Consider the following 13,893-nt stretch of genomic DNA (forward strand, 5'->3'; position numbering starts at 1 on the left):
TATTCATGTTGGCGGTAATGACACCCGGTTACTCCAATCGGAGGTCACCAAAATTAGTGTGGCATCTGTGATGCCACACTAATTTTAACTTACTAATTACTAATTTTGCCGAAACCATGTCGGACTCCGTAGTTTTCTCTGGACCCCTGCCTGATCTGACAAGCGATGATATGTTTAGCCGTATGGCATCGTTTCGCCGCTGGGTGTCTACGTGGTGTACTGCAAACGACGTTGGCTTTATAGACAATTGGAGCTCTTTCTGGGGAAAACCTGGTCTGATTAGGAGAGACGGCATCCATCCCACTTTGGCTGGTGCAACTCTCATATCTAGGAATATGGCTGATTTTATTAGAACTCCTAAAGCATGACAACCCAGAGTTCAGACCAGGATGCAGAGTTGTAGTCTTCCACACCTCTCTGCAGTTTCCTCTCAGCTGTCACCCTCCAGGAATTCAGTTAGCTTTAGTGAGACTGTGTCTGTCCCCCGACCACCAAAATTCAATAAATTAAACAATTCAAAAATAAACAAAAGACACAGTAACCATAAAAATCTAATTAAAATTAATAGCACTATTTCAACTGAGCGAAGAAACAGGACAATTAAATGTGGTCTGTTAAATATTAGATCTCTCTCATCTAAATCTCTGTTAGTAAATGATTTGATAACTGATAACCAGATTGATTTGTTCTGTTTGACTGAGACCTGGTTGCAGCAGGAAGAATATGTTAGTCTAAATGAATCAACTCCTACTAGTCATACTAACTGTCATGTTCCTCCAATCACAGGCCGAGGAGGAGGAGTGGCAGCAATTTACCTCTCTAGCTTAAAAATGAACCAGAGACCTAAACCTAGTTACAGTTCATTTGAAAGTCTTACTCTCAGTCTCTCTCATCCAGATTTAAAAGCTCAGAAACCAGTTTTATTTGTTGTTGTATATCGTCCTCCTGCTCCTTACTCTGAGTTTTTATCTCAATTCTCAGACTTTTTATCTGATTTAGTGCTCAGCTCAGATAAAGTCATTATTGTGGGTGACTTTAACATTCATGTTGACGTGGACAGTGACAGCCTTACGACTGCTTTTAATTCAATATTAGACTCAATTGGGTTTTCTCAACATGTAAATAAACCAACTCATAGTTTTAATCATACCCTTGACCTCGTTCTGACTTATGGCATAGAAATCAAACAGTTAACAGTATTTCCCCAGAACCCTCTTCTTTCTGACAATTTTATGATAACATTTCAATTTACAACAATAGATTGTATAGGAGTTAAGAATAAATATCATTACAGTAGATGTCTGTCTGACAATTCGGTGACTAAATTTAAGGAAATAATACCCTCTCTATTTAGTTCAGCACCACTTACTGATATAATGGATGGGAAATATTATAATTTTACCCCCACAGAAGTGGATTATATTGTTAATAATGCTGCAGCCTCACTGCGTACAGCACTTGATAGTGTTGCACCTGTAAAAAAGAAAGTTCTATCTCAGAGAGGACCTGCTCCTTGGTAGAATTCCCAGCTGTGGACTTTAAAGCAGGCGTCCCGAAAGCTGGAAAGGAAGTGGTATTCCACTGATTTAGAGGAAGTTTATGTAGCTTGGAAAAATAGTCTAGTAATTTATATAAAAGCTCTTCGTAATGCCAGGACAACATATTATTCATCTTTAATAGAGGAAAACAAGAACAACCCCAGGTTTCTCTTCAGCACTGTAGCCAGGCTGACAAAGAGTCAGAGCTCTGTTGAACCTTGTATTCCTTTAGCTTTGAGCAGTAATGACTTCATGAGCTTCTTTACAAATAAAATTATTACGATTAGAGAAAAATTTAATATGGCCCTTCCTGCAAATGTCACAGATGTGTCATCGAGTACAGATACTTTAGAATTGGCTGTAGGACCAGATGGATATTTAGAATTTTTCACTCCCATACATCTCTCTGAACTCATTTCAATAGTTTCTACATCCAAACCATCAACATGTCTTTTAGATCCTATCCCAACTAGACTGTTCAAGGAGGCTTTACCTTTAATTAATTCCTCAATGTTAGATCTGATTAATCTCTCTCTAGTAACAGGTTATGTACCACAGGCTTTTAAGGTTGCTATAATCAAACCTTTACTTAAAAAGCCCACTCTAGATCCCGATGTTTTAACCAACTATAGATGAATTTCCAACCTCCCATTTCTCTCCAAAATTCTGGAAAGAACAGTTGCAAATCAATTATGTGAACATTTACAAAGGAATAGCTTGTTTGAAGAGTTTCAGTCAGGCTTCAGAGTGCATCATAGCACAGAAACAGCTCTGGTGAAAGTTACTAATGACCTTCTCATAGCGTCAGATAATGGACTGGTCTCTATACTTATTTTATTGGACCTTAGTGCAGCATTCGATACAATCGACCACAAACTTTTATTACAGCGACTAGAACATTCTATTGGCATTAAAGGGACAGCACTGGACTGGTTTAAATCCTACTTATCAGACAGGTTCCAGTTTGTGCATGTCAACAATGACTCTTCTGAGCATACTAGGGTTAATCATGGAGTTCCTCAGGGTTCTGTCTTAGGACCAATACTGTTCACATTATACATGCTTCCCTTAGGCAATATTATTAGTAAGCACTGTATTAATTTCCATTGTTATGCTGACGACACTCAATTGTATTTATCTATGAAGCCAAATGAAACTAATCAGCTAGCTAGACTGCAAGATTGTCTTGAGGACATAAAGACCTGGATGACCTGTAATTTCTTACTACTAAATTCAGACAAGACTGAAGTAATTGTATTTGGTCCCAAACATCTTAGAGAACTGCTTTCAAAGCATATAGTTACTCTGGATGGCATTACATTGGCCTCCAGTACTACTGTGAGGAACCTTGGTGTTATCTTTGACCAGGACATGTACTTTAACTCACACATAAAACAAATCTGTAGGACTTCCTTTTTCCACCTGAGAAATATTGTGAAAATCAGGAACATCCTGTCTGAGTGATGCAGAAAAACTAGTCCATGCATTTGTTACTTCTAGGCTTGACTACTGTAATTCCTTATTATCAGGTTGTCCCAATAGCTCTCTGAAACATCTACAGCTGATCCAAAACGCTGCAGCCAGAGTACTGACGGGAGTTAGCAAGAGAGATCATATTTCTCCTATATTGGTTTCTCTTCATTGGCTTCTTGTTAAATCTAGAATAGAATTCAAAATCCTTCTCCTGACATATAAGGCTCTTAACAACCAATCTCCATCATATCTTAAAGACCTGATAGTACCATATTATCCTAGCAGAACTCTTCGCTCTCAGACTGCAGGCTTACTTGTTGTTCCTAGAATCTCTAAAAGTAGAATGTGAGGCAGAGCCTTCAGTTATCAGCTCCTCTCCTGTGGAACCAGCTCCCAGTTTGGGTTCGGGAGGCGGACACCCTCTCTAATTTTAAGACCAGGCTTAAAACCTTCCTTTTTGACAAAGCTTATAGTTATGGCTGACTGGGGGACCCTGACGGGGTGAGCTGGTGTTTTCATTTGCACAACTGACTTCCCCTCTTGACGTCCCTTTAGTTTGCCCCTAGTTCTGCTGCTATAGGCCTAGGCTGCTGGGGAACCTCTCTGGATGCACTGAGCCCTTCTCTATCTACCTTTATATTTAATATATATACCATTATTGCATTACATTCACTCTGTTTCTTTCTGTGTCCTTTCTCTGAGTGTCCCTGGTCCCAGAGCTGGATGCTTCAGATCTGTGGTTGTTCTACCACCTCCAGCTGCCCATTTCCACCGATCTACTCTGCATCACCCTCACTATACTTGATTTGCTCATCTACATATTTTTGAATTTACCACCAGCTATATATGTAGTATATTTAATGTCAGAGCCGTACACCATAGCAGTAAACTATAATTGGTTTCCATGTTAGTTGTACTTTGCATGTATCATCTGTCTTATCATGCATGTATTATACTGTGTGTTTTATGGTCCTTGTGTCCCCCCCCCACCTCTCTATCTCTACCTCTATCTCTACCCCTCTATCTCTTCCCCTCTACCTCTACCCCTCTATCTCTACCTGTCTACCTCTTCTGTCCCTCTCAACCCACCCAGCCAGCAGCAGATGGTCCCCCCACATTAGAGCCGGGTTCTGCTCAAGGTTTTTTTTCCCTGTTAAAAGGGTGTTTTCCTGCCACTGTCTCCTTAGGGCTGCTCTGGGGGTTCAGGCATATGGGTTCTGTAAAGCGTCTTGAGACAATTTGACTGTAATTGGCGCTATATAAATAAAAATGAATTGAATTGAATTGAAAATATCTGCCAATAGAAGAAGTGAAAATGTCTTGGTAAGATTTCTTGAAATAAGATATGATAGTTAGAATATTGATATCTTAAAATATCTTAAAATTAGCTGGGAAAACTTATTTTAAGCTCTATTTTACCAGGATTGTCAAGCTTAGGTGTCTTAAAATAAGCCAGATATGCTTTAAGAAAAAATAGTAGTTTTTCACTCAAAAATAGATTTTCGCCTTCATGTAACCTCCTAATTTGAGATGTATTAACCCTCCTGCTGTCTTAATTTACGGGCACCAAAAAACATTGTTTCCTTGTCTGAAAAAAATCCAAAAAATCAGCAAAAAATTCCCCAAATTTCTGAAAATTTGCAAAACCTTCAGGAAGAAAATTCCAATAATTCCTTAAACATTTCCCTTAAAGGTTTTATTTTTTTTAAAAAATCCCCCAAATTTGGCAAGAAAATTCTTGTAATATTTTCAAAAAATGAGTAAAAATCTTCTAAAAAAAATTCCTAAAAATATCTAAAGTGATTCCATATATATCAGTAAAATTTCTAATATTTTCTTTAAGAACATTCACAAAAAATCAACCAAAATCCTGAATGTTCTTAAACTTTTTAAACATTTCTTTTTTTCACCCAAAAATGTTCAAAGATTTCAGAAGTTTCACTGTGAAAATATATATTTTTCCCACATTTTCAGACTTTAAAACGGGTTAATTTGACCTGCAGGACGACACGAGAGTTAAACTTATTTTGAGTTTTCTTGTAAAATTCAACTCAAAACAAGATCGTTTCAAGATTGTTTGACTTCACAAGATATTTAAGATGCGTTGTCTTAAAACAAGTCCCTCCATCTGCCAAAATGTCTCTTGTTAAGTGAATTTATCTTAAATCAAGCAAGACATTTTGACTAAAAATAAGACAAATATACTTGGTAAGGTTTTGAGTTTTTGCAGTGTTTATACAGTAAATGTGTGTGAATAAAGGTTTGAATGTGATCATTGTGATCATGCTTTTCACTTGGGATGGTTCCTTCTATCAAATTAGGATTACAGATAATCAGGTTAAACATTTCTGATGAAAATAGAAATAAGAAGGAAAACAGGTCTAATGCAGAGAGTATTTCTTTTCTGTTCCTTTTGCTAGTTGTTTTTTTAAACTTCATTTCACTCTTGCATTACCTCACACGTCCACAAGATGCCACTTGGCTCAACAACATTTTATTCGCACTGAAACGTTTCGTCACACTTTTATTATTTTATCATTGCAGCAGGAATGTGATGGCAGGTAGGACTTTACAAACATATAGCCTCTGATATAACCTCAGAGATTAATTAAATAAAGAGGAATAAACCTTTGACTGCACGTCGAAACGCTGCCGGTGGAGTTTCTCTATGGGTTTGGTTGAATTTATCAGTGGAAACTATAATTTCAAACACACACATTTTAACTTTCACAAAAACATCAGGACCCTTCTGCCTATCTTAAATATGGTGATATTAAAAATATATATTTTCTTATTTTTATTTTAAGAACCATTTTGACCTGTTGAATCAGTTATATCAGTGTTCAAAACATAAATGAATCATGTTTGTGACCAACTGTTTTACACTAAAAATGATTCTATAAGCTTTGTTTTGTGTTATTGTGTCATGCAGCTACATGTGGTTCAGAAAATATCAGTAGTTGACTTTCAGTATTACTTTTTTTTTTATTAATGTCTGCTGAAAGACTTTCATGATGGCTTCAGTTTTCTTCATATTTCAGCTCACCCATTATCAGAGATTATTTGGTCAATTTGTCTGATATTGAACAGATTTTGGATCAATGACATGATGAGAAATAACAGTGAAAATTTCAGGTTTTTATCTTTAATAGTTCCTGAGGTGTTGTCGTTCAAACAGCCTCAAATTTGAATGTGGGAGAAAATGTGTTGAAAGTGGGTTGAAAGGACTTTTTTTTGGGAAAAAATTTATCTTGAGAAGTACTCGATAGATCAATTTAAAATTTCACGAGCATTTTTATAAATATCCATATACTATGCTATAAGAATTTCAGGCAAAACAAAGATGATCCAAATATTTGATGAGCTGAAATGGAGTGACTCAACTCTATTACAAAGATAAATAAATTTCCACATATGAAATCAAGCTTTAACATTATCATTTACGTTGTCTGATACTATATGATTGTATCTCACATCATTTCAGAGGAACATATAGCACATATAGCACAAAACTGACCCATTTTAATGTTTGAAAATATGTGCGGAAAAAAATATTTTCACAGTGAAAACTTCCACATTTTCAACATTTTTGGGGAAATTTTTGAACAACACAACCAAAATCCAATGAAATTTGCTGGATTTGGTTGATTTTTTTTTCTGAAGGTTCTTAAGAAACCTTTTTTTAACATTTCTTTTTTTCCACCAAAAAATGTCCAGAGATTTCCCAAAAATGTTGAAAATGTGGACATCAGAAGTTTCACTATTTCACTATATTTTCACAGTGAAAACTTCCACATTTTCAACATTTTGGGAAGTTTTTGAGCATTTTTTGGTGGAAAAAAGAAATGTTAAAAAAAAACGATTCTTTAAGAATATTCAGAAAAAAATCAACCAAAATCCAGCGAAATTTGCTGAATTTTGGCTGATCTTTTTTCTCTGAATGAAAATATTCGAACTTTTATTGACATATATATGGAATCACTTTAGATATTTTTAGGATTTTTTCTGGAAGATTTTTATTCATTTTTGAAAATATTCACAATTTTTATTTTTTTATTTTTTAAAATTTTTATTTCTTGCCAAATTTGGGGATTTTTTTAAATAAAACTTTTAAGGGAAATTTTTAAGGAATTTTTGAAATTTTCTCCCTGAAGATTTTGCACATTTTTAATAAATGTGGGGATTTTTTTTTTTTTTTGCTGAATTTTTGAATTTTTTTCAGGCAAGGGAACAATATTTTGTTGCCCGTAAATGAAGACAACAGGAGGGTTAATGTAGATTTCCGGTGCAACTTTGAACATCCACACAAATCGTGTAAATACAACATATTACTTGCAGGAAGAACAGAAATATTTGAAAAGCGTCTGAGACGGCCGATCAAACTCTAAGGATAATACAAAGCTACCTGCTGAATCACCTAATCCTCTCAAACATCCTTGTGAATTCCGAGTTCTTGTAGTACTTAATGTTTAAGGTTAAAAAAAAAAAAAAAAAACACTAAACAACACAACCACAAAAAAACTGAAAAAAGCTAATATTATGGTAGCTAACAACTGTAAAATAAGAGAAAGCAGCCATTTTACAAAAATAAAATCTTTTAAATAAAGAAAAGAAAAGAAAAGCAGAATAATATGGATTTACACAGTTGGTGTTTCATGATTCAGGCCATATGCATAAAGAAAAACAATTGTGAAATTGTGCTTTTAATGCATAATTAATTATTTTTAAAACAGTTCCTTCTAGCATCTATTTCATGAGGAGATACACAAGTATTTACAAAACCAGACTCTTGCACAAATATGTTTATTTGCTGCATTTCAGTGCTAGATCTTCATCTGGAAAAATAAACGTGTAACTGATCCACAATTTATCTGACTTGTGGTTGTATCAAATGTGTCACATCACCATAACCCAAGTACATGTGAGACTTCCTGTTTGTAAAAAGACACTTTACTTATCCTGTCACCCATAACCGCAGGAACAAAAGTCACCTCAAATATTGACAGTTTCCTCAATGCTGCTTGTTTTTTTTTTTTTGTTGACATGTGTTTTTTGCAAATGTGTGCAAACGTGTATAGATTTAAATGTTTAGTGGGGCATGTTGTGCTAGTTTTGGTGCCTTTTGTGCATTAAATGTTTTATCACTTTGCTGCAGAAAATGGTAGAAGGAGCACTCTTTTACTTGAGCACAACACTGTAAAATTCAAAGTGCTCCTCAAAAGTACAGACATTTCATCAGCTAAATATAATTAGGGCATCGAATGTAAAAACACTCGCTACACAGAATATGAGTGATATATTATTTTTTTATGGATTGATGCCACTCAATGCACAGTTAAGTCCTAAAAATTATCCATTCATGCCACATGCCAAATTTTAATTTGTTGTTGGGGTTTTTTTTGGCTGAAAATGACACAAACAAGATGGTATTAATGAATTTTTCAATATTTCTCCTTGTTTTTAGCATTTTTACTACTATATCCAAAATTATCCATACTCCTTGAAATAAGCTGCATTTTTTTCCCTGATATTTGAGAAAATGCAGCTTCTTTGATTCCAAATGGTCCTCATCATTTCTGCCATTATCTAGTAATGCACTTAACCCTCATGTCGTCCTGCAGGTCAAAATTGACCCGTTTTGAAGTTTGAAAATGTGGGGAAAAAAATATTTTCACAGTGAAATTTCTGATGTCCACATTTTCAACATTTTTGGGAAATCTTTGAACATTTTTTGGTGGGAAAAAAAGAAATGTTAAAAATGTTTCTTAAGTGATTCCATATATATCAGTAAAATTGCTGGATTTTGGTTGATTTATATGTGAATGCTCTTGAGAAAATATTAGAAATTTTACTGATACACATGGAATCACTTTAGATATTTTTAGAACTTTTTTGGGAAGATTTTTACTCATTTTTTGAAAATATTTACAAGAATTTTGTTGCCGAATTTTTAATTTTTTTTTAAATAAAATTTTTAAGGGAAACTTTTAAGGAATTATTGGAATTTTCTTCGTGAAGGTTTTGCAAATTTTTTATAAATTTGAGGAATTTCTTTGAAGAATTTTTGGATTTTTTTTACACAAGGAAACAATATTTTTTGGTGCCGGTAAATGAGGACAACAGGAGGGTTAAAAATGAAAACATCAGATGCGGTCTCTAGTCTGTTGCAAGTAAATTCCAAGTCATGGCTGCAACCGAAGAGCTTAGCGAACTTGTTTTTAGAATCTGTCACTGAATCACCGAGAGAGAGAGCTGTGCATTGTGAAAGAACAAAACGGGGAAAGGTTGTAAAGTCATATCCAAGTTTTCAGGTGTTGGTGCCCAAGGCATCATCAGAAAGTACAAGGAGTTCCACACTGTGAAAAATCTCAGAGGTCGAGCTAGGGGGGTCAAAAGTGACACCTGTACTGGCAAGAACGGTGGAGGCCAAGAAGAATCCAAGAATCAGCACCAAGAGCATCGTGATGAAGAGGAAGGAAGACGCACAAAAGCTCATCTGGGCAAAGAATAAAACTGGAAGAAAACTACAGAGACCGATCGTGTGGTCAGATGAGACGTGGCTTTGGTTTGATGAAGGAAAGAAACATTCAATTACAAGTATTTACTCTGTAATACTCTATTTTATTGCTTCTGTACTCTTATAATACTTTATTGGATTGTAAATACTAACAATTTCTTGCACATTTCTGTAAATACCACCTTATTGCTATTTCTTCATTGAGCACAATTGCATCTATCTATCTATCTATCTATCTATCTATCTATCTATCTATCTATCTATCTATCTATCTATCTATCTATCTATCTATCTATCTATCTATCTATCTATCTATCTATCTATCTATCTATCTATCTATCTATCTATCTACCTAAAAAATAACGTTATTACCCATGTAGTGTTGAGAATGTGGTGCTTTGGTATAAATGATTTTTTTAAAAAATTTTTTTGTTAGCTACAGGGAAAATCTGTTTTTAAAAAACTGTTCAAAAAGAGTCTAACAGTGCAAGTCTGTCTCAAGATACAATAGTCCGTTTATTTGCACTGCTTGCGGCCAGGTGTTTGGATATTTCCCCCCGTGAACCTGTGACAGTTCTGCAGACACCTGTGCCGGGCAGCAGAGACCAGCAGCTCGGTGGGAGAGCAGCTCTTTGACAGCAGATGGGCGTCGTCCCTCCGGTCTGACGTCAGCTCTGTGGCCGACACGCCTCCAGGAGGGACGGACGGCCGCCTCTCAAGCAAACTCGGGAAATTCGCCATGCGGGAAAGGCCCGCCTCAAACGCCCACACACTTTCCTCCGACTCGCCCTCCCGCCTGTCAATCAACCGCATCCCGAGTGTCGTCAGCAGCGGCAGCAGCAGCGCCACACCGGGGCTGAGGAGTGGGTGACGAGGAGACCAGGAAAAAATACCAGGACCCACAAAATGCACGGACGACAGCGGTCCATTTGAGTGTCAGTAAGACGTCCCGGGGGTTCGGTGTCGGCGGGGTCAGCTGGAGAACGTTCGCTCGGTGCAATGAAGGTTCTGTGTGGGTTCGCGCTGCCGGAGTTTTAACCGCAATTCCAGGGATGGCTCGCTGAGCTAACCGAGCTAGCTGAGGGTTAGCCTGCCCGTTTAGCTCTCCTGGTCTGCCTCTGCGAAGGGATACCTGCTGCCCGCTTTCACCGGGTTGTCACGGGGCTTGCGGTTCGTCGAAGAACCGGAGACACGGAGGCTGCCTCTCTGGATGGACAGTCGGACCGGGGGGGTGGGGGCTCATTGTCACTGCGCGGGCGTAACTTGCGGTGTCGGTCTCGGGGCGGCTAGGCTCGGACTCCGGCCGAGGGTTGTACAGATGTGGCCGTGGCAGCCAGCTGTGTCCCCCCGTTTTTGGCACCCAAGTTGGTAGTTTGGTGTAAATTTTTCACGAGGCCAAGCCAGCAGGGAGGGATTGAATAGCGTCAGCGCATTCCCAAAATCATTAACTTTCACGTTAGCTCGGTTAGCAGCATCTAGCTCAACAAGCTATCCAAACTAACAGCAGCTCCTCTGGGAAGTGCACGTCGGTTATTCGCACCTTTTGTCGGGCGTCATGTAAGAGGTTTGTGTTGCATTGCAGATGTTGTGTAGCCTGAAGGTCCACCTGAGACTTTGACTGAGCTGTTAAACATTTAACGCTGAGGCCAGATTCTGCACCAGGTGTCTGCATAGAACTTGTCGAGAGCACGTTGGTTCCACCTGAGGACTCCTGAGTGAAGGTGTAGCCCGGCGCCCCTTGTCTGACGGGCTTGTTCAGCTCATGCGGTGATGACTTTAGACTCCATGATGGCTTGTTGCCTGAGCGAGGAGGCGAAGGAGTCCAAACGAATCAACGCTGAGATCGAGAAGCAACTGCGGCGAGACAAGAGAGATGCGAGGAGGGAGCTGAAGCTGCTTCTGCTAGGTGAGTCTGCTCCACAACAGGTGTGGTGCCCCCCAAAAAGCCGTCCAGGTGCATGATGTTTCTGCGTTTTTCTACCTGTTCTGTGTGCCATGACCAATCCAGCTGTTTCTACAGATGTAGCAGGGCTGATTAAACCCCAAACTACACCTCATGGTAGACAATAGCCTGCCATGGTTTATCTGCCTTGTGTGTTTTCTTTCTTCTAAGTCTGTATTTCAATGTTTAGACTTTCTTTCCAAGATAAGTTTAAAAAATTTAGTCCCACTGCAGCATAAAGGATCAACATTACACGGAGGGGGACAATAAAAATGGATTTAAGGAGTACTACTGTTTATAAATCACAGCAGTGCATCATAATTTTGACAGTATGGTGCTTATAGTCTGTGGTACTACTTTACATAATTAGAATTTCTTTGCTCTGATAATTTAGATTTTGTGCACCAAAAAAAGTCAATTTGTTCAGAAAGCTTCATAGTAAAGTATGCTGTGAAAAAAATAGTGCCAAACTGGGCTTTTAAGGCACAAAAAAGTGTGAAAAATGATAGTGATCTTACTCCTTATGCTTTTCTTTCTTCTAAGTCTATGTTTCAATGTCCACAGCTGTATTTCCAGCATGAATTTTAGAATATTACATGCAACGGCTACATAAGGAATCCACATCAAATACAAGGGGACATTAAAAACCTGATATTTGTATCAGTTATCTCATTATCAGGGAGGCAATATTATATATTGCTCACATCAGGGGTTTGGCAGTTTAGTCTGTTGGTGCTACTACACATGGTTATAGACCTGTAAGGCAAAAAAAAATATTGACATCCGACCACAAATTACTCAGATAATACAGATTTTGTCTCCAGAAAGACTTTTTTTGCCTTTACTAAATGTTTAGAAAGCTTTCATAATGGAATATCTTAAGAAAAAAGTCAAAAATCCTGTCAAAAAACTCATCTTGGTCATACATCTGATGCTTTTCCCCGAAGTTTTAAAAAAAAAAAAAAAAAAACATGCCGCTACAACATAGAATGTCCACGTCAAATGTAGGGAGACAATAAAAATCTAATTTATTTAGGTTGTTTTACTACTTTTTTTGCAGGCAATATTATTTGTTATTTACATCAAGATTGTTAGCAATATGATGCTAAAATCTGTGTTGTTTCTACATATAATTAGAAATCTACAATGAAAAAAATGAGAATCTGTTCAGAAATCACTCAGTTTGTACCTAAAATAGGCAGTTTTTGTCTTTACCAGGTCTTTAGAGAGTTTCAATAGCAGAACATGTTTTTAAAAAGTCAAAATCCTTTCAAATTGGACCCTTTAAGCAGAGAAAATATTGTCTTTTCTTCCATTTATTAGTCCGTGTGATGCTCACACACATTTCTAAGATTCAGTATTCCCAAAAAAGCTGCATTTGTTATAGATGTGGGTGTGTACAATCGTATGTTGTGTGAAGACATGCATAAAACATCAAAGCATTGCTTCTCTTGCGATCAGTATTCTGCATGGCTTCATTCTACATTGTCTTGTAGCGTCCACACCTCTTTAGAAAATGAAGTTCCCAATCAGCGTTTGGCACTCTTTGCCTCGACTTCAGTCACTTTAACTGTACCTGAGATTTAAAAGTTATCGGTGTGTTTGTGTTGTGCAGGTTTCACATGCAAAACGCCACAGCCACAACGGCTCACGCCACATTACCCAGATCGCCGCAGGATTTACATGCGATGTGAAATGCAAATCAGAATTCAGATGGTGTTTCCAGTCTAACTGTGGGTTAACTGAGAGTAGCCATTGACACAGGAATTTAAGCAAGCTTACAATCAGTTTTTTGTGACTGAAAAACTCAAATTTCTTTCTGTGTGATTTCTACTGTTTCCTCAAAGCTACCATAGTCTTCTGTCTGGAAACAACTCTTCAGCTAATAATTAGATTACAGGTCGTGTCACATTTTTGGGGGGGTGTTTCCTTTCTTCTATTTGTCAACAAGACTTTATGTAAAAGTTATTTAACTGTAGGATTGGTGTTAAGCTTGTGCAGAAAGTAAACAGGATTGTCATTTACTTGCATGTAGCTGCTCTGATGGTTTAATGTTACTTTTTCTGACTCACAAACCCACAAATTGATCTGGTTTTGTGTAGATAAGAGCAGAATCAGCAGTAATCCTGTTGTAAAATCAATAGTTTTGTCTAAGGTGAATGAAATCTAGGATTATCCTTTGATATGTGATCATATCTGAGTATTAGTCAAAACAGTCCGGCTTATTCTGAATTATCCAGATTAGAAAGTGTGACTTTGGTTAAGCAAACCTTTTCACAACCAGCTGCTAGCAGTTCCTTCTTATTAATATCCTTCCTTTAGTAATCTTCCACATCGCCACCGTTTCATCTGCCTGTAAAACGAGACTTAAATGATGAACAAGAGTTGGTTTTTAATTAAGTCTGCTACTAAGGAGACAGCTC

At 37.3% G+C, this 13,893-nt stretch overlaps 1 protein-coding gene across 2 annotated transcripts in view; it reads left to right on the forward strand.

The window, feature by feature from the left end:
* The first annotated feature begins 10,395 nt into the window (after positions 1-10,395).
* The window catches only part of LOC111564939 (guanine nucleotide-binding protein G(q) subunit alpha), a 42,318-nt gene continuing 38,820 nt past the window's right edge, over positions 10,396-13,893 (forward strand). The window contains exons 1-2 of one of the 2 annotated variants that reach the window (XM_055017422.1): positions 10,397-11,092; positions 11,191-11,434. In XM_055017422.1, coding sequence (XP_054873397.1) covers positions 11,299-11,434 — 136 coding nt within the window. In that variant the 5' untranslated portion in view covers positions 10,397-11,092; positions 11,191-11,298. Of the gene's footprint in view, positions 11,435-13,893 lie in introns of both variants that reach the window. The other variant, XM_023264824.3, reaches the window with a different exon arrangement.

This window comes from Amphiprion ocellaris, chromosome 2 (assembly GCF_022539595.1).
Source record: "Amphiprion ocellaris isolate individual 3 ecotype Okinawa chromosome 2, ASM2253959v1, whole genome shotgun sequence".
Lineage (NCBI taxonomy): Eukaryota > Metazoa > Chordata > Actinopteri > Pomacentridae > Amphiprion > Amphiprion ocellaris.